Source organism: Podarcis tiliguerta, assembly GCF_965153285.1.
Source record: "Podarcis tiliguerta genome assembly, chromosome: 14".
In the NCBI taxonomy this organism is placed as follows: domain Eukaryota; kingdom Metazoa; phylum Chordata; class Lepidosauria; order Squamata; family Lacertidae; genus Podarcis; species Podarcis tiliguerta.
This window is the reverse complement of record NC_139547.1, coordinates 50635603-50655436: the sequence shown is the minus strand read 5'-3', so window position 1 is coordinate 50655436 and position 19834 is coordinate 50635603. Positions and strand designations below refer to the sequence as shown.

Genomic DNA, 19834 nt, shown 5'->3' with positions numbered 1-19834 from the left:
TACTTCCTTTCCACTGGATTATTATCAAGTTAAATTTTAAGAACATGTTCCTATGGAACAGGAAAATATATTTCATAGCAGCATCAAGTTGTAAACCATTTGAAAACAATCAAAAGCAGTGAAGCAGAATTCTGAGATAGCCTTTAATTTCAGCAAATAATCCCTCGTCCTGACCCCAAAGAAGGCTGCCTTTAGAAATTGATAGGATTCTGTGTAGTCATCTAGTCATTTAAGCGTTCTCAGGTGAATGTGTCATGGAAATTACATACCTTCCAACAAAAAATAATCCCACAGTCAGGGCTCTCTATGTATTCTGCAGGCTTAATTATAAGTATTGATGTGGAAACTTGAGGTTCTCATTTTTCATTGGTTAAAAATAAATACATGTTTCCAGTCCACATACTTACGAAAAGAGAAAGATTGGAAACAAATTTTAATCTACCCATGTCTTGGAAACAATTGAAGCTCTAGGACCAGCATGGGGAACCTGTGGCTCCCAGGTCCCATCGGCCCCAGGCAGCATGGCCAATAGCAAGGGATGATGGGAATTGTAGTCCAACAACATCTGGAGGGCCTTGGATCCGCTACCCCTGCTCTAGGACATGGGCAGCACCTCCAGCCTTTGGGGCAGAGTCTCAAGTCCTGTACAATTATTCCTCCCTCTACCCTTAGGGTAGTTAAATATCGTTAAAAACATGCCATGCTTGCAGCAAGCCTCTAAGCAAGTAGGTACCAGTTTAATCTGCGCCAAGAAGTTTGGGAATATCCCAGGTTAGTCGATCTGGGGGGTCGGGTGCACATCCTGCACCCAGATCTGAAGCACATTGCAAAAGAGGGTAGATTAAGGGAACGCTTCTGTATAAATGTGGTGGAAATAGCATTTATCCTTTTTCCCACTGAATGAAGGTTCCCAAATCCATGTTATGTGATTCTTCCACAAATGCCACATTTCTACCACACCTTTGGTTCAGTCTAGCGTGTTGCAGTTCCCCCCACCTAAATCCACTTACCAGCTTTTCATAATCTCCCCGCTATACATACATGCATAATTTCTCTGCGCCTCCCTCTCATCTCACCTTGAGCACTTGCAAATACACATACTGACACATACATACAAACTCCCAAGTTGTATGTATACTGACCCATACATACAAACTCCGAGTCCTGCCTCAATCCCAGCTTCCCTGAAGGGGGCAAATCAATGGCTTAAGGTTCTGGGCTGTCACTTCAATCAAACTGAAGTATCTAGCGGTGATTTTTAGTCTGCATTCAGCATGCAGAACTTCAGGTTAGCCCAGAAGGGACCCCAACCTAGTGATAAGACTACAAGTTTGCATGCAAAATGTCTCCTGGATCCAGTCCCTAGATTCTCCACGTACAAGGGCTCAGGCAGCCGGTGCTGGAGAAGGAAACCCTTCCAAGCTGCTGCCCGTCCGAGTAGACACTACTAGGTTCAGTCCTCATATGGGGCAGCTGCATATTCCAGGGTCCCTTCCAACGCCATATAATTCTCTGATATTATGATTGCCCACGGTGCATAGTTAAGCAGTGGAATTTGCTGCCATGTAGTGATGGCTGTCAACCTGAATAACTTTGGAAGAGGATTAGACAAATAGCTACAAGTCATAAGGCTGTGTTGTCTTCAGTACTGGAGGCAATGAAGCTCCAGTTCTGAATTCCAGTTGCTGAAGGATATGAGCAGAAAAATGCTATCTTGCTCATCTGGTTCCCCTGTGGGAACACGATGCAGGACTAGACCGGCTTTCCGTCTGATCCAGGTGTTGTGTTGTGTTCTTACTGGATAGACCAGGGGTCAGCAACCTTTTTCAGCCTTGGGCTGGTCCACCATCCCTCAGACCATGTGGTGGGCCGGACTGTTTTTTTGGGGGGGGGGAAATGAATGAATTCCTTTGCCCCAGAAATAACCCAGAGATGCATTTTAAATAAAAGGACATATTCTACTCATGTGAAAACATGCTGATTCCCGGACTGTCCACGGGCCAGATTTAGAAGGTGATTGAACCACATCCGGCCTACGGGCCTTAGGTTGCCTACCCCTGGGATAGACAAGTAATCTGGCCCATGATAAGGCAGCCTCATTTGTAATGGGTATTGTGAATTAATAATAATAGTAATAATAATTTATTTGTACCCCTGCGCATCTGGCTGGATTTCTCCAGCCACTCTGGGCGGCTTCCAACAAAGATTAAAAATATATTAAAATGTCACACATTAAAAACTTGCCTGAACAGGGCTGCCTTCAGATGTCTTCTAAATGTCAGGTACTTGTTTATCTCCTTGACATCTGATGGGAGGGCGTTCCACAGGGTGGGTGCCACCACCGAGAAGGCCCTCTGCCTGGTTCCCTGTAGCTTTCCTTCTTGCAATGAGGGAGAACAATAATGCAGAACCAAGCAACCCAGACTTGAGAAGAGCACTTAACAGCCACATGCAGAAACAGAGAAAGAAAGAGAAATGGAGATAGTTTTGAAAGTAGAATAAGCACTTGTTTTGTTGTTGTTCCTTTTTCAAACCCTGAGCCCTTGGTAAATAGGAGTGTTTCTGTAACTTGAGTGTCTGGGGAGCCGGATTGGAGGTGAATGCTAGCAGGACTTCCTATTCCTAGAAAAAAAAGACTCTTAACTCTAAAAGTTGCCCAGATACTATAGACATCAGGTGAAAGATCCAGAGGAGGAAGAAAATGTTGGAAGTTCTGAAGGAAGAGGCAAGAGAGAGAGAGACAGAGAGGTCTGTGCAATCGGAGGAAGACTAGAGGATTGTGGAGCTCAAGGTAGTGTGGGGATGACGTCGAGTAAGATTAACATTATTCTGTGTCTTGAATGCTGCTAATTTGACTGAATTCACAGTAAGACCATTGAAAAGATTCAAGGGTGGGGATTCCAGACTGAATCTCTGAAAGGGAGAGGCTTTTAGGATCAGCCTCCTTATCTCAGGTGTAAATAATAGATTCATCAACTGCACCCACCTATGCTTCCACGCTTTGTTGGAACAAGGGGGGATTAAGAACTGACGCGGGTGGCGCTGTGGGTTAAACCACAGAGCCTAGGACTTGCTGATCAGAAGGTCAGTGGTTCGAATCCCCACGACGGGGTGAGCTCCCGTTGCTCGGTCCCTGCTCCTGCCAATCTAGCAGTTCGAAAGCACGTCAAAGTGCAAGTAGATAAATAGGGGAGGTAAATGGCGTTTCCGTGCGCTGCTCTGGTTCGAATCCAGAAGTGGCTTAGTCATGCTGGCCACATGACCTGGAAGCTGTATGCCGGCTCCCTCGGCCAGTAAAGCGAGATGAGCGCCGCAACCCCAGAGTCGGTCACGACTGGACCTAATGGTCAGGGGTCCCTTTACCCTTTACCTAATAATAATATGACATTTATATCCACTTTTTCTCGTAGGAGCTGCACATAGCTCTCCCCCTCCCCATGTTATCCTCATAACAACCCTGTGAAGTATGTTAGACAGAGAGATATTGTGATTAGCCCAAGATCACCCTGTTTGCTTCATAGCTGAACCCTGAGCTCCTAGGCCCTAGTCCAGCGCTCTAACCGCTGCACTATACTGCCCTTGTTACCAGCAATGTGTGCTGAGCTTTGCACAGTACAAGAGGACAGGCTCCTGCCCCAATGCATTTAATTCCTACAATTTGACTTGGGAGGAAAATGGAGGCTGGGGTAAAGAGGGGAAGGACATGCAGCTATTTCAACAGAGTCTTGGAGCATAAGCTTCCGTGGACTTCCATCTGGCATCCCCTGAAATGAATGGAAGCTTTTCATGGCATAATAGATGCTTTAGTCTTTAAGGTGCTGCAAGGCTTTTGGTTGTTCCTGCTGAAAGAGGCTAACATGATTATTCCCCCCAACATGTTGAAATCTCTTATTGCTACAGTTACATATATTTATTCCTAGTGTGAGGACCAGAGTTGTTGTTTATTTCCAAAGGAATTGGGGGGAAAGGTGGCATTTTGAAGGAAGAAGGAGGTACAGTATTCTGGGAGGCTGTTCCAAGCATGAGGAGCAGGAAGGGAGAAACGGCCTTGAGAGAGCAGGAGAGCTCTGGGTGCTGCAAGAATTAAAATCACAAGCAGAGGTATATCCAGCTATGAGGTGGTGTCCGCAAAAGGATTTTGAGACTTGAAGTTGTCCGAAAGAGATGCAGGATTCATCTGAGCTCAGCAGCACATTTGTTGATACAGCTGTACCTTGGGCTCAGTTTTAAGTTGAAGCCATTACACTTTTTCATTTCTTTGGCTGTGTTGCATATCACTTTTGAGGTGAGCAGTTCCTGATGGTTTCATCAAGGGCAACCTCCAGAGAAAGGACTTTCCCTTCTCAGCCTTCAGTATCCTGGCTTTCCCCTCCCCCCCCCCATCCGATTCTGATACACATATTTAAAATGAAATTTACGGTGTGCTTGCGAGCTGGAAGCCCCAATCTGGAAACAGTATAATTTTATCATTAAACGATATTCTGCACATACAAAGTGTTATAAAGTCTATTCTCAATATGAGACATGGCAGCAGGAGACAAGTAACTCTTACCTGCAAGCAGAAAGCTACTTAACTGAGAGGCCACTTTTCCTTGCAAGGGACAAAAGTTTCGGATGAACCATCTCCCAACCTCAGCTGTTGTGATGCATCCCGTTGGTTCCCCATTATTAAATAAGCTGAGCAGCCTTTGCCCTCCAGATGTTGTTGGGGCACAGCCATCTGGTTCAAAACATCTGGAGGGCACCAGAATGGTGAAGGCAGAACAAAAGCAAGGATTTATTTTTCCCTTCGTATCCCTGGATAGTTCTGCATGCCATAAAGCAGGTATAGGGGCACCAGGCCATTTACAGGGCTGACTTTGTGATGTACGATTGAAGGTGCAAGATAGAAGCATGTCCCTGAATGCTGCCTTGTCCAGCGATCTACTGATTTTCCTGAATCTAAACAGCTTCCTGATAGCATGAGCTCCTGCCTGAGTCGCTGGTTGTTGTTGTTGTTGTTAATGTCCTATCAGTGACAACTCCCCAACAATAAAATAAATGCATAAGTAGACTGTCTTTTCCTCTAAGGAACACAAGGCATAGCACTTGGGGCTTTTCCTTTGGGGGAGGGGAGTGAGATATAAATTTAATAAATCAATAAATAAAATGAGTCAAAATATTGTAATGACCTGATAGAGCATAACTGGCCCAATGCCACCCTGAAAATTGGATGGCTTGGTGTGGATTCGATCCTGTACACTGTATACTGAATCCAGTATTCTGCATGCTTCACTGCACTGGCGCTCAAGTCTCCTTGGTTTGAAAATAATCAGGGGGGCATGTTTGCCACTGGTCGCTGTGCTGCTGCACTGTTGCTTGTGCGTACATCCCATCCAAGAGTCAAGACAGCTTGTTGATCCCCAGTCTAGTTAGATGCCGCCCCGCCCCCGCCCCCCCGCATTTTCAGTCTTGGCTACAGCTGTTCCTTCCCCCCATTTCCACACACAGGTCCCCTCCAGAGAGCAAACAGCAGAAGGTGCTCAACGCTGCCATCCTGCAGTTATCTAGGAGCATCAAAGAGCTGCAGGATGAGAACCGGAAGCTGAAAGCAGACCTAGAGCACGCGATGAGCAGCTCCCCTGCCTCCGGCAGAGGAAAGAGTAAGTTTCTCAAGAATACCAACTGTTTTGATTCTGTTGTGTAAAAGAGGAGTGGGTTGCAGTGCTGTGGTCCTCATGCGGTGTCCCCCCCCTCCCAGGTCCCTGCAAGTGGAAGCGTCTGGGCATGCGAAATCTCCAACCCCCAGGGAGAATATGTCATGAGCTGCTGTGGCTAAAACTGGGAGCCGCTCAGCTCTTTGGCATGGCTGCCTTGTGTGATGAGCCCGCAGGATTGTAGTGGTGTAGTGGTTAAGAGCAGTAGTCTTGTAATCTGGGGAACCGGGTTCGCGTCTCCGCTCCTCCACATGCAGCTGCTGGGTGACCTTGGGCCAGTCACACTTCTCTGAAGTCTCTCAGCCCCACTCACCTCACAGAGTGTTTGTTGTGGGGGAGGAAGGGAAAGGAGAATGTTAGCCGCTTTGAGACTCCTTAAAGGGAGTGAAAGGCGGGATATCAAATCCAAACTCTTCTTCTTCTTCTTCTAGTCTGGAGGGTTAGGTCAAGTGTTGTCTGTCCAGACAAGGCTATTATGGCATATATTATTATTATTATTATTATTATTATCATTATCATCATCATCATCATCATCACTATCCCGCCTTTTCCCTTACGGGACTCAAGGCAGCTTACAAGAACCACTAACAACATAGAGAAAAGAAATCATTCAAAAACAATTAAACATTGATAGAATTAAAACTACATAAGTATATTAAAAGAGCTGTTGAAAACATACAGATCATTACAGTAATAACAGCACAGCACCATCCCTTTCATTGAAAGCAGTCAGTTGCCAAAAAGCCTCTTGGAACAAGAAAGGTCTTCACCGGCTGGCGGAAGGACAGCAGGGAGGGAGCCAGTCTAGCTTCTCTAGGGAAGGAGTTCGAGAATCTGGGAGCAGCTACCAAGAAGGCCAAATCCTGCATCCCCACCAAACATGCCTGTGAGGGTGGTGGGTGGGAAGGTCTCAGAGCCTGGGCAGGTTCATACAAGGGAATACGGTCTTTCAAGTAGACTTTTAGGCAGAAGGAGCAAAAAAAGGCTCTGTTTGAACTCAGACTTTGCCTGGGTACTTCCAGTTTTCCTGGCTCTGGTGTGTTTTCCTTATTTGACTCCTGGTTATGTCCTTAAGGGATGCGGGTGGCGCTGTGGTCTAAACCACTGAGCCTTGGGCTTGTTGATCAAAAGGTTGGCGGTTCGAATCCCTGTGACGGGCTGAGCTCCGGTTGCTCAGTCCCAGCTCCCGCCAACCTAGCAGTTTGAAAGCATACCAGTGCAAGTAGATAAACAGGTACTTCTCCAGCGGGAAGGTATATGACGTTTCTGGGCACTGCTGTGGTGTCAGTGTTCCATTGTGCTAGAAGCAGCTTAGTCCTGCTGGCCACATGGCCCAGAAAAACTGTGGAGCAGACAAACGCCAGCTCCCTCGGCCTGTAAAGTGAGATGAGCGCCGCAGCCCCAGAGTCGTTTGCGACTGGACTTAACTGTCCGGGGCCCCTTTACCTTTACCTATGTCCTTAAGAGCTTGGCTGCTGGGACAGGGCAAAGGACCATCTAGTCCAGTGGCCAACCAGATGCCTATTGGAAACGGCCAAGCAGGCCCTGGGGGCAGCAGCCACACTCTCCCCATCTGCCAATCCCAGTAACAGGCATTCAGTGGCATCCTGCCTGTGCCAGTGGAGGTAAAACCTTGCCATCGTGGCTAGTAGCCATTGATAGCCTTATCACCAAGCAATTTGCCTAATCCTCTTTTGAAGCCATCCAAGTTTGCAGCCATCACTACCTCTTGGGGGAACAAATTCCTTGGTTAAACTATGTGCTGCGTGAAGAAGCACTTTCCTTTCACCAGTCCTGAATCTTCCAGCATTCCCTTTTATGGGATGGCCTCGGGTTACAGCATTAATAATAATGATAATAATAATAATTTTTATTTATACCGCGCCCTCACCAGCCAAGGCCGGGCTCAGGGCGGCTAACAAGCGATAATAAAAACAAGTTGAATGAATACAACTTAAAAACAAGATTAAAATATAACATTAAAATATTGAAACATTTAAATATTAAAATGCAGCCTCATCACAAGAGGAGGGGGGGGAAAAGAAAAATGAAAGAGGGGGAGGGAATCAAATTGGCTCCAAGCCAAAGGCCAGGCGGAACAACTCTGTCTTACAGGCCCTGCGAAAATAAATCAGATCCTGCAGGGCCCTGGTCTCATGAGGCAGAGCGTTCCACCAGGCCAGAGCCAGTGCTGAAAAGGCCCTGGCTCTGGTTGAAGCTAATCTGACTTCCTTAGGGCCTGGGACCACTAGGGTGTTGCTATTTATGGACCTTGAGTCTCTCTGTGGGGCATTACGAGGGAGAAAAACTTCTCAGGGCCCACTCTTTCTTTGCCAGGCAGTATCTCATAGACCTGTATCACACATCCCCACTCACTTTACACTGAAGAAGTCATGTCCTTCAGCATCGACTTCTGACTCTCTGTTCTTGGCTCTGTCCTGATGGCTGCTTACAGCTCTGAGCAAATTGGAGCCTAATTGACCAGACTGTTCTTACGTAGGGTGGATGGGAGTGCAAACAGGAACATAGGAAAACAAGCTTTTGTGGAGCCAGAAATAATCAGGGCAACCAGGGAGCAGACAAAAGCAGTTTAATGGGCTGCCACCTCTAGCCTAGCCAAAGGAAGTGAGCAGAAGACCCACACGCTCCTTTGGCTCCTACCCTCAGTGCAGGCTGATGCCTTGCTTTTCTTCTCCCATCTCAAAAACCTGCTTAACTATTTCCTGCCAAAGCAGATGCACTACCAGAGACAGCTGCCTTAATAGCTGCCAATACACTATCTGGTATTTTGTCCATTTTTGCACACGGGGCATGTCGCTCCCTTGCCCCACCTGAGCTTCAGCCAACAAGAGGCAGCTTGATTGGATGTCAAAACATCTCAAGATTAATCTGCTGCTCCGGCTTTTATAAATAGCGTCTCTCGGATGCCCTGCAGCTCTGTGGGCCTCTCCTTTCGGGGATTTGTGTCTCTCGCAATCTGACTTCCACTTTGAAAACCTTGTTAACTTTCCTCCAGATTACACTGAGTGGAGCAGACAGAGGCTGGTTCGGCGGATTTCAAGGCTGGAGAAAGTGAGTGATGGGAGCCCGATCGCTATCTTAGCACTGCTGGGAAAGAAACTGTTGCAGTTGCTGAACCCCTTGGTCCATTTGCTTCAGTCTATTGCAAAGAGACTAGACCCAAGGAACTTGCTTATATAGGTGTTTGTGTGTGAGAAAGAAATGCCGATTGGCGTATTTTTAGGATGTGAGCATTACCATTACCGAGCAGTTGTTCGGGGGGTCACTGGGCATCTTCGTTGAATAGACTACAGTGGTGCCTCGCAAGAGGAAAAGAATCCGTTCCGCAAGTCTCTTCGTCTTGCAGTTTTTTCCGTCTTGCGAAGCAAGCCCATTAGCAGATTAGCGCTATTAGCGGTTTAGCGGCTATTAGCAGCTATTAAAGGCTTAAGGGATTAGCGGATTAGCTGCTAAAAGGCTATTAGCGGCTATTAAAGGTTTAAGGGATTAGCGGATTAGCTGCTAAAAGGCTATTAGCGGCTTAGATCAGCTGATAAGCGGCTTAGATCAGCTGTTAAGCGGCTTAGCGATCAGCTGTTAAGCGGCTTAGCGAACAGCTGTTAAGCGGCTTAGGGGCTTGGGGAAAAGGGGGGGAAGGAAGAAAAAAACCCAGGAATCGCAAGATATTTTCGTCTTGCAAAGCAAGCCCATAGCAAATTCGTTTTGCGAAGCACCTCCAAAACGGAAAACCCTTTCGTCTAGTGGGTTTTCCGTCTTGCGAGGCATTCGTCTTGCGGGGCACCACTGTACGTAGGACAAGGCTGAGAAACTCAAGGGACGCATCCCCTTTTGCACAACCTCCTGGGAGCCGCATGCCAGCAGTGAAGCTGGCCAGGTGCAGAGGTGGCCACAGCAAGAGATGCATCTCTTACCTACACTTAAGCCACGTAAAAGCAAGAGAGAAGCATTTTCCATCCAGGCAACCAAGAGGCATCATCACACATCCCCAGGCAGGCAAACCAGGGCACCCAAGGAGGGCATAGTATAGGGCTGGTGTGGGAGGTGGCCTGAGAAGATGGAGCACGATTTGGGGAGAGTCTCCAGGGCTGGGTGGAAAGGCCTCGACATTTCCGGTCCCCCTGGTGCAGAGTAAGCACTTGGGTTAGTTCCAAAATCACAAAAGTTCTTTGTAGAAAGTGCTTATGGTGGTGATGATTTGAGAGGAGAGTGTAGCTTATAAGCAGCTTCAGTTGTCAACCCTCTCTTAGCCACAGAAACTGCTTGAATCTCTAGAGCAGCCTTTATCAACCTTGGGTCCCCAGATGTTGTTGGACTACAACTCCCATCATTCCTTGCCAGGCATGGCCAGTGGGAGTTGTAGTCCAACAATACCTGGGGACCTAAGGTTGCGAATGGCTGTTCTGGAGCATTGAGCTGGTGGTTGCCACTGGTTGAATGTTCTACGACCACAGATGATTTCCTCACACCAGGGCAGGGTTTTGTGTGCCCCTAGATCAGTAGACTGCTATAATGTGCCTCACTCTTTTCCCTTTCCATATTTCCAGAAAATGGATGAGATGCAGAATGGCAGGCTTTCAGAAAGTAGCACTTCAACGTTGCTCTCCCAGTTGGGTCAGTCAGCTGCTGAGGAAGGTGACCCTCCAGGAGAACGTGAGCGTCTTCACAGACTAGTGAACAAGCTGAAAGGCCAAAAGAACGTCCTTCAGAACCAGCTGGCTGCTAAAGAGTTAAGTCTCTAGGTATCGCCAGAAACAGCGCAGCTGCCTTTGGTTGCAATCTTGGGTGGTACAGTCATATGTATGTAAATATCTTTTGGTGCTCTATGCAAGAATCTTTTTGCATTTTTAATTTTGCCATTTTCCCCAGTTAAAATTAAAAAGTGCTTTAAAAAAATCCAGGCCCTAAGAATGCTGTTTTCCTTACAGCAAATATGTGCAAAAGCGAGATTTGCTAGCAAATACCTGAAGTTGTAAGTGTGTTGTTTATTTAAAAATATTTGTAACCTGCCCTATACAGTATATATCATATTGATCTCAGGAGCAGGGTACACAAATGCAGTTATAAACAACAATTTCATTGTGATGCAGAGCGGATAACGCTAAAAACCGCACAACGGCAAAGTGGTTTCTTATTACCGTTTTCATCTGCACAATCAATGAATCATAAACGCCTGCAAGAACGACCACATCTTGATCTGGTGCCAGAAGTAAAACAAAAGTAGCACCAGACGTGCCTTCCTTACTCACAGGGTGATTGTCGTTCCTCCTCCACAACCTTGACAAGTTGGTGGAGCCTGTGACCCTGCAGAGTCAGACCCACTAGGAGTTGCAAAAGAGACTTGGCAGGAGTTGCGCAAGAGCCTGACTTCACAGCAAATGTGACTCTGGCCCAGAAGCGCTATCAGCAGAGCTGGCAAAATGTTCCCATTTCGGCACAGTCAAGACTGTTGACCTGTTAGCACCGTGTCCTTTCATTGTCAATTTTTTGGCAAATCCCTGAGGTTGTTGAGCTGTTACCCCCGTCTTCTTTCTTGCAAGACTCTGCTGGCGAGTTAGAGGTTTGTGGCTAGGTAGTGGCTGTGCACCCTCACTTTGAACATGGGACTGAATGTAGCAGGATTTTTTCCCTCCCTCTGCTTTGAGGATCAGAGCAGTTGCCCTGCCCGGTTTTATTTCAGGGGTCCTTCTGCAAGTTACGCCAACCTTCCCCAATCTCCTGCTGTGTTGAAAGGTTCACAAGATCCAAGTGGTGTGCCTCAGGATCCATTCATGAGGTTGCACGTGCTACTTCCTTGGTGCGCCCCTCCAAAAGTAGACACCCCAAACAACTCCTTGCATTGTGTGCTCCGTAGAGGCGCCTGCAGGTTTCAGAGTTCTGTGGAACTGGAAACTCTGTGCAAATGATTTGTTTTGTACTTCTGCAGGGAAGAAATCCAGAAGCTGACAGAGAAGGTGGGAGAACTGGAGGGAAACCAAGAAGCAAACTGTAGGCTGGCTGGAATTGATGCCACAGAACCTCCCAACCAGGTAAAAAAACCACAGTTCGATGTGTTTGGTACAGCAGGTCACCTAATATTAATTGACTTCTGTTGAAACTTCTGTGCAGGCTGCTTGGCATGGATTTCAGAGATTGCATCCCTTCTAAACCCTTCCTCCAGCCAAGTATTGGATTTTATGTTTATGGGTATGAAAGAAAAGTGGGGGGAGCCTTTTATATTCTTACTCTAGGTGGCTAAAGGAGAATGATGTATGACCTCCTAATAGCTAAGGCTGGCTTGGAGGAAATGTGTAGCTTAGGGATGTGAGTGGAGACAGAACACTTAATTGCTGGTAACTTGGCTGGGAAATCTCTGTCCTCACTTGTTCCTTCACTGATTTGTTAATAGCAGGAAAGTCCTCTGTACTGAAAGGCAACGCCATCTTTTTGCCTTGGCTCTCACAGTGCTTGGAATTGGCAGTTATTCTCTCTTTCTCTCCATCTACTCCTTCCTCTTCTCCCCACTAACTCTCTCATTGTCCCAATCCTTTCTCTTCTCCTCTTGCCATATTGTGCTCCTTCAGTTCTTTGCCACATTCTTCCTCCATGTTTGCATGACTTCTTTTCCCTCATTCATTTGTTGATCCTTCCAATTTCTTGCTTCTTGCATATGTCTCTACCCCCTCCCCCCTTCATTCTTACAAACTAACTGCTGTTCCTGGTTTAGACATAATGAGAAGCTGCAACAAGTTTAAGCCAGGAAGCAGGTGCTTTCATATCTTCTCATGCCTGCATCAGAGGAGGAGGGTGGAAAGAGTGAGCATGCAAGCCCAAGACTCAAGCAAGCTCATTTATGAAACACTACACCAGGGGTGCCGAACCTCCACTTATAGGCCTAATTGGGGCTGTAAGGCTATTTCAGCCAAGCCATGCCCACCTGCCAGGTAAAGGCTTGACCTGGATCCTGCCCACCTGTCAGTTGACCAGCAGATGTGTGAGAGGAATGATCTGGCCCAACAGCTGGAACCACTTCCCACAACTCCATCTAACTATGGCTTAGTGTTGCATCTGAACAGAAAGAGCCATGTGTGTCCAAACAGATACATACTAATTCTTATGTCATTGCAGAAGAGCATAGCTGAGGGAGAGTCCTCCTTCGGCACTGCTCCATATTTTTTGTGGACCCCCAACTCCTGAACCATGAAGAATAGAGAGTAGGCTCCAAAGAAGGCGTCTCCCTCAGTGCGTGACTCAGAACTACCATTCAACTAGGAACAAACAGTTCTTTCTATATAATTCAAACATTTCCTGAATAGTAGTCAAGTGAACTGGTCAGCATGCCAACCTTTTATCTTCACTTATCTGAGAGGTTTATGGGGCTTTTAAAGTTTTTGTGTGGTCGCGGCTAGCGCTGTGGTCTAAACCACTGAGCCTCTTGGGCTTGCCGATTGGAAGGTTGGCGGTTCGAATCCCCACGATGGGGTGAGCTCCTGTTGCTCAGTCCCTGCTGCTGCCAAACTAGCAGTTCGAAAGCACGTCAAAGTGCAAGTAGATAAATAGGTATCGCTCCGGCGTGAAGGTAAACGGCGTTTCCATGCGCTGCTCTGGTTTTGCCAGAAGCGGCTTAGTCATGCTGGCCACATGACCTGGAAGTACTGTCTGAGGACAAACACCGGCTCCCTTGGCCAGTAAAGTGAGCAACTGGACTTAACTGTCAGGGGTCCTTTACCTTTTTAAGGTTTTTTTTGTGTGTGTGTATTACAACAAAAACATTTGTTTTTTGCAGCGCTGGCACAAGCAGTTGCTCATTGGTGCTAGCATGCCATTCCTCTAAGCTGTCCCTTTGACAGCAGCAATCACCATTCCTCTGGATTTCTGCTTCTCCATTCATACTTTCTCCAATGTTATTTTAAGGGCCTGCAGAAATGTCAGCCCAGCTGGCGACCGTTGAATCCAGCATGCATGCTAAAGTTCAGAGGTTCAGATTTGGAGTGCTCACCTCCTTGCTCTGCTGAGCATCACAGAAAGGAACAAGCTGCTCGGGTCATCCAGAGACAATGGAAGGCCTACCACACCAAGGTGATGCTCTTTCAGCTGCAAAGGGAGGGGGAGGCATATTTATGGAGCAGAAGAGTACAGAAATCCAAGGACGGGAAGGACCGGGATGATAGTGACACCCTTTGGCATGTGAGACTCTGCACCTCCTCACCACTCAAATGCCAACATGCTTTCAAATCTATCCTTTTCCCTTTAAAAGCAAAAGCCATCCACTCCTGGTTTCTGTACTTGTACAGGGCAGTTGTTAAGAATGCTGGGCATAGCAAATGGGCTTTAAATCATTATCAGAGCCTCACACTTTTCATGTAGAAGATCCCATGCTCCATCTACAAAGATGTCCTGGAGGAGACAATATACCCTTGACTGAGACCATGGAGAGCCACTGCCAGTCAAAGTTGGCCAGACATGGCTAGGTGGACCAGTGGCTTGACTCCACATAAGTCCTATGGTCATACATAACTGCTCAGATAATACCAAGGAATATGAATTACACCGGGTGCGAATACGACTTGGAGTTAATCTAAGATCAATATACGTTTAATCTCTTTTATTGTTGTATTTGTACATTTCCTCACGAGCTGCTTTGGAACACATGGTTCGCAAAAGCAAAGTGTAAATAATTGTAGTGATATAAAACGCAAAATGTTTGATGAGCCTCTGAGCACCGGGGCATACACCAAATCCAAAAGTAGAATGAACAAGTTTAGCTGAAAAGAATGGAAACGGCCTCATTTCAGTCCAATGTTTATCCATTTCAGATTGACAGGGCTGCTCTGGATGAGGTGAGTAATGTAAACTCTTCTTAGTTGAATTGATTTTTTTAAAGTTAATCTAATGGTTGCAGGCCTACAACAACTAATAGTTTCAATTGCTTCTGTTCTCAGTCATTCAGGTCTTGTGCAGTTTTTCTGCAATTTGCATCACCTGGAAACATGAATCTGATGTTTATATCAGTGGCAAAGTCTAACGGGTAGTTGGAGACCAAAACCTTAATCTAGCCTTGCCAATGAAATATTAGCTGATGAGGTGTGATTTCATTCAGCAGATTTGATTGTATGTGAATTTCCAGATTAACCTGTGCATAAGTAGGTTTCTTTTATCTTTCATTGGCCGGGACCAACTTTTGAATTGGAGATCAGTAGTTCAGCTTGCCTTTTGATTGGCAGGAATACCTTTATAGAGCCAAGAAAATAGTCCTTTACTAGAACACAATTTCTTCCTTGGGCTGTGCATGGAATGTGTAGCTGCCATCTTTCAAGGGACTTAACATCCATTCATTTTATTCTCTCCCCCTGCGCTCTCTCTCAGGCGGTTGTTGTGCTCCAGGCAGCTTTCAGGGGACACTTGGCTCGGCAGAAACTATTATCAATTAACGCACAAGGTCGAAACTCTCCCAGCGTACCTCGAACAGGACACAAGGCAACTATCAGGGCAAGTAGAGATGCAGCCGCAGTATGTTTTCCCCTGATACGCAGGTGGTCTGCAGGGCAAAAGAACAGGATCCCAAGCTCTTTTGTTGTTGTCTAGTCGTTTAGTTGTGTCCAACTCTTTGTGACCCCCTGGACCAGAGCACGCCAGGCACTCCTGTCTTCCGCTGCCTCCCGCAGTTTGGTCAAACTCATGTTAGTAGCTTCAAGAATACTGTCCCAAGCTCTAGTCCTGCTATAATACTGGAACTTCGACTGTAGGCTTTGCTTTGCTTCTTGTCTCTATATACCTTTTAATAATAAAATCAAACCACACGGATTTAGTTTAAAACAAATAGGAACAAATTTATCCCGTGTCTCTATCAAGCCAGTTTACTATTTTATTGTTGACATTTCCCCACTTTCCCAGGAGGGCAAACTGGCCTTTTAACAGGAGAAGAGCCAAAGGTCTGGATCCGCCCAAAGGCCCATCTAGTCCAGCCCATGGCCAACCAGATGCTTCTAGGCAGCCCACAAACAGGACATAAAAGCCTTTTTTCCTCTCCCCCCCCCGACACCTCAGTTGCCCTGCAGCAGCCTGTATTCAGAGGGTAGATGGCCTCTGAATTAGGCTGTGCCCAAATTGCTGAAGTTGCCCAGGACTTTAGAAACTACCAGCCATTAGAAGCTGTCAGAAGCCATTTGAATTAGGGGCTTCTAGCCATCAGTGCCCAATAAACTCCTTTTAAGTATAAACTGTTTCTGGACTTTTGCATAAGCATCGTGTGTCCCTTCGCTTGACATAAGATGACAGCATTTCTGTTGCAATGTTAATCCTTGGAAGTCGCTGTTTTATCCCATCCTTCTAAGGGCTGTTCTCCTTATGCCTGTGTTTAACTTTTCCATTCTTTCCTTAACCAAAATCTATGGGTAAAAGCGTTTTTCCAGCATTATACAACAGATGGCTTTTCCGCTGCTAAAAAGTTAAAGCTAAACTCATCCTGATGTTTACTGTCAAGTGACCAACCAAATTTGTTGTTGAGATCTTGTTGTGAAACAAGCTTGAATAACGTCTGAATCTTCCTGCCAGCATTTCCTAATTTTGCTCTTGCATTATGCAGGAGGAGGACCAAATTAAGAAAACAATGTTTTCTTTATAAGTAGTTTGAACAAATAAAAATTAAAAAAAGAAAATAAGCTCCTTTTTATGAACTTGATTTGGCTGTTGCTTTTGGTTGATTGGCATTTTTGGCAGTGATCAATAACCATGGACAGAACTAGAATACAGCATGTGGTTGGGGGACCTAATATATTAATTTCTCTGCCCGCAAACATTATTTTTTTAAAACTGAATGTTCAGTGTTGGGAAATTGCTGAATCCCTTCCCTATTCAGCCAGCCTAGTGAAAGCTGCTGCTTCTCAACCCAGAGGTGTCTCATCTAAAGGCCAGAATATTTGATAGCCTGCATCCTTGCTCCTTTGTTCTCCCATATTTATATATCAACGATGCCAAATTTCTCATTGAGCAAGCGGTAAGAAGGCTGGAGCAACTTTGCATTGGCAGCCCCAGAAATCTACTGGCATTCCCAAACTACTACAGCTGAAAAGCAGGCCAGTTCTTTTTTCTTTCTGTTGACGGATAAGGAATGCTTTGAGGTCAGAAACAGCAGAATCTGTTAAGTTGCCAATTGACATATTGAATGCCAACACCTTGTTCCTATTTGTGCTCCTAGAATTCACTTTCGTCTCGTGGGTCCAGCTCTTCACAAACAGCTGCTGATTACAAAGCAGAGGAAGATGCTGTGAGGCTTGTGCAGTCCGTTTTCAGGGCTCACACAGCACGTACCCAAAGGTAAGCCAGGAGTGGCTTGTTCTAATGAGATTTGAGTTTCACAAATCTTGCTGTCAATGGCTTGATCGTGAGCTGGAGCCCAGGTTGGGCCAAACAGTGTAACAATATTTGCACCAGCAAAATGGAGCTGCAGGCGACGAGGCTAATGTTGACTTCTCCCATGCTGTTCAACTCTTCTGCTGTCTTCACCCTCTCCCCCTCCTTTGTATTTCCATTTAGTCTTCCACAGTCTAGCCCAGATGCCAGGCAACATTGTTCCAGAACATCAAGCAGCTTGGCTGAAAAGGAAAACAAGAGCACATTAGCTTTTTTTCCCTGAAGCGATTTAAAAGATTCTGAAGGTCCTTCATTTGCCCCACTAAGCTTTGGGTCAGAAATGGTTCCAAACAACTTTGGATCAGAAATGGCTTGTTTACCTGCACAAGGAATTCCAGGCTGTTTCTATCTGTTTTTATGATTCCATGTGATCCTGCTGATAGCACAGATCAGCCCTAACTGGCCTAGGTCCCAATCCCACATGTGCCCCACAATGCTCTTCTTGTGCTCCTTAGAGTAGGCAAGCTGGCCTCTGCTAAGGGGAAATAATAGTGGCAAGCCCATGAAAGGTTGAGCAATACCTTGAAGATTTCAAGTGCTGTATATATTCTGAATTTGTTAAGTAAGATACCTCATGGGGATGATCAAGCAAAAATCACTTATCTTTGTTTGAGTCTGAGAAATTCAGACTCAGAGTTACAGGATTTGCTGTAGCTGCCCAAAAGCTGTGGGTTTTTTTAGGGTCATTTGGTGAATTGTTAACATTTGATTGGATGGTTTTACTGTAATGCCATGGTACACCTGCATCAACACAACCAGAGGCTCTCATCTGCCCCAGCTGCAACAAAACATGTCTCTCCTGCATCAGTCTCTACAGCCACAGCAAGCACTGCAACCTCCCAGTGGTTTGACTTCACCCCCCAAAGGCACTCTCTTCCAGTATCTCCCAAGACAGAGAGATGCCAACAACAATTAGTCCCTTTAACCTTTTGTATTTTAATATATATTTTAACCTTTTGTATATTATTATTTTAATATAAAGATACATGTCGGTAGATGTTGTGTTTAAATATTGATGTTGTCGCTGGCATCCGCCTGTCTTGTTAGCATCACATTCTCCCATACCCTTTTGGAGAGGTGAGCCACCGCCGTAGCTGCCTGGCCAGTAGGCTTGTGCAGTTCAGCATCAATGGGCAGGTTGCTGGTTATGGTGGAACCCAGGTAGACCAATGTGTCTTCCACTTCAAGCGTGTGGCCACCAATGCTGATGCGTGGAGAGCTGGCGACGTCCTGATCTCCGTTGAGCTTCGTCAGGCTGATGGTGAGGCCAGACTCCCCACAGGCTTGGGCAAAACGATTGCTGAGTCTCTGTAGAGCCTCTGCAGCGTACAATGTCAAGGCCGTGTCATCTGCAAACAACATTGCATATAATTTTCTTCTGTAGTTGATATGACCATTATGGTTGAAACAACAACAATACACTTTTTTGTGCTGTGTAAAAGAGTGACTATTTAAAGCTGTTTTCTCTACTGCTAGTATTCTTATCTAATTTAATTATTTGCTGCTGCTGCCTTAACTTTTTAATGCTGTTGCTTTTGTTATCTTAAGCATATTATGTTGTTTTTCTGACTACCTTCGGAGGGTTGCTTATGAATTATATTCAGTGCTTTTCTTCTGGGAGGGATGCATACCCCTAAACATTTTGTGAATCTTTGTACTTTTGTCCAGTTACTGTATTATTTTTCCTAATACGAACTATAAAATGGTGATTTTCTTGAGTCAAAATGAGAGTACCCCTAAACATTTTTTTAGAAAAAAAGCATCGATTGTATTTATTTTCATTCATTGTTTGTGCCTTTTACCTATGTGTAAAGGTGATTTTTATCTTGAAAGGCAATCCAAAACCCAGGCAATAAATAAATAAATGTAGCAGTATAATGCTTGAGTCTTAAGCAGGTGGCCCATCCTGAGTTCCCAAGGTGTGTGTTACATTTAGGAGCCTTTTAACAGACTATGCCAGGAAAACCTCACCACTTAAGGTGTTACTAAATTGTCTTCTGTCTTTGAGGAGCGTCTTTCTCAAATAGCAGGAACGCAGAGACTTGGGTTCTTCAGGTCTGCTCTGTTTCTCTATGCCTGTTCCACAATGTACCACCCAACATAGTGTAAGTCACGTTAGATGCCTTCCACATGGAGATTAAACAAAGCGATGAATGTAACAGAATGCTTGCCTGCCTGCCTACCAGTGAACCTCTGCATCTGAGTTAAAGCCCCAGGCCTGTGCTAGTTATTATCATAGGTCTCCTCCTTTATGGCTGGATCTCTCTGACTCTGGGCCCAGTTTCTGCTGGGAGCTATGTTTACAACTCTTGCCAATTCTCCACATCTTTTGCAGGCCTCTGATCCTTGGTCCTGGAGATGAGAGAGCAAGCCTAGCAGCCCCTGACAGTGGAGAGAAGAAGCCAGTCTGGTCTCCATTCAAATATTCGCCTCCAGCGTTCACCTCAGCTGTTCATGGTAATCTCATTTACTTCCCCAGTCTGGGCTTATAGTCAACCGTACGTTTTTGCAGTGGGCTCCCTTGAACTTTGGTTCTAATTAATCTTGTCCAAAAAGGGGACTGCTGTGTACAGTAGGCTCAGCATGGGTCCCAGCACTTCCACTTTGTCAATCAGTCCCGCCCTGTTGGTGAGGTCCGGGTCCAGGATAGATGACCCCCTTGTTGCTACTTCCACCTTCTGGGAAACGAAATTGTCAGTGAGGCAATGGAGGAATTTGTTGGACCTTAC

At 45.8% G+C, this 19834-nt stretch overlaps 2 protein-coding genes across 2 annotated transcripts in view; both read left to right on the top strand.

Moving 5' to 3' along the window:
• CARD11 (caspase recruitment domain family member 11) overlaps window positions 1–19834 on the top strand; it is a 324316-nt gene that overhangs the window by 232932 nt on the left and 71550 nt on the right. The gene's annotated exons all lie outside the window — the stretch shown is intronic.
• Window positions 1–19834, top strand: part of IQCE (IQ motif containing E) — a 36554-nt gene that overhangs the window by 13803 nt on the left and 2917 nt on the right. Inside the window, exons 12-20 of the mRNA XM_083413572.1 lie at window positions 5491–5642; window positions 8713–8768; window positions 10262–10443; window positions 11641–11743; window positions 13608–13772; window positions 14510–14533; window positions 15060–15182; window positions 16891–17009; window positions 19441–19562. Coding sequence (XP_083269698.1) covers window positions 5491–5642; window positions 8713–8768; window positions 10262–10443; window positions 11641–11743; window positions 13608–13772; window positions 14510–14533; window positions 15060–15182; window positions 16891–17009; window positions 19441–19562 — 1046 coding nt within the window. The remainder of the gene's footprint in view (window positions 1–5490; window positions 5643–8712; window positions 8769–10261; window positions 10444–11640; window positions 11744–13607; window positions 13773–14509; window positions 14534–15059; window positions 15183–16890; window positions 17010–19440; window positions 19563–19834) is intronic.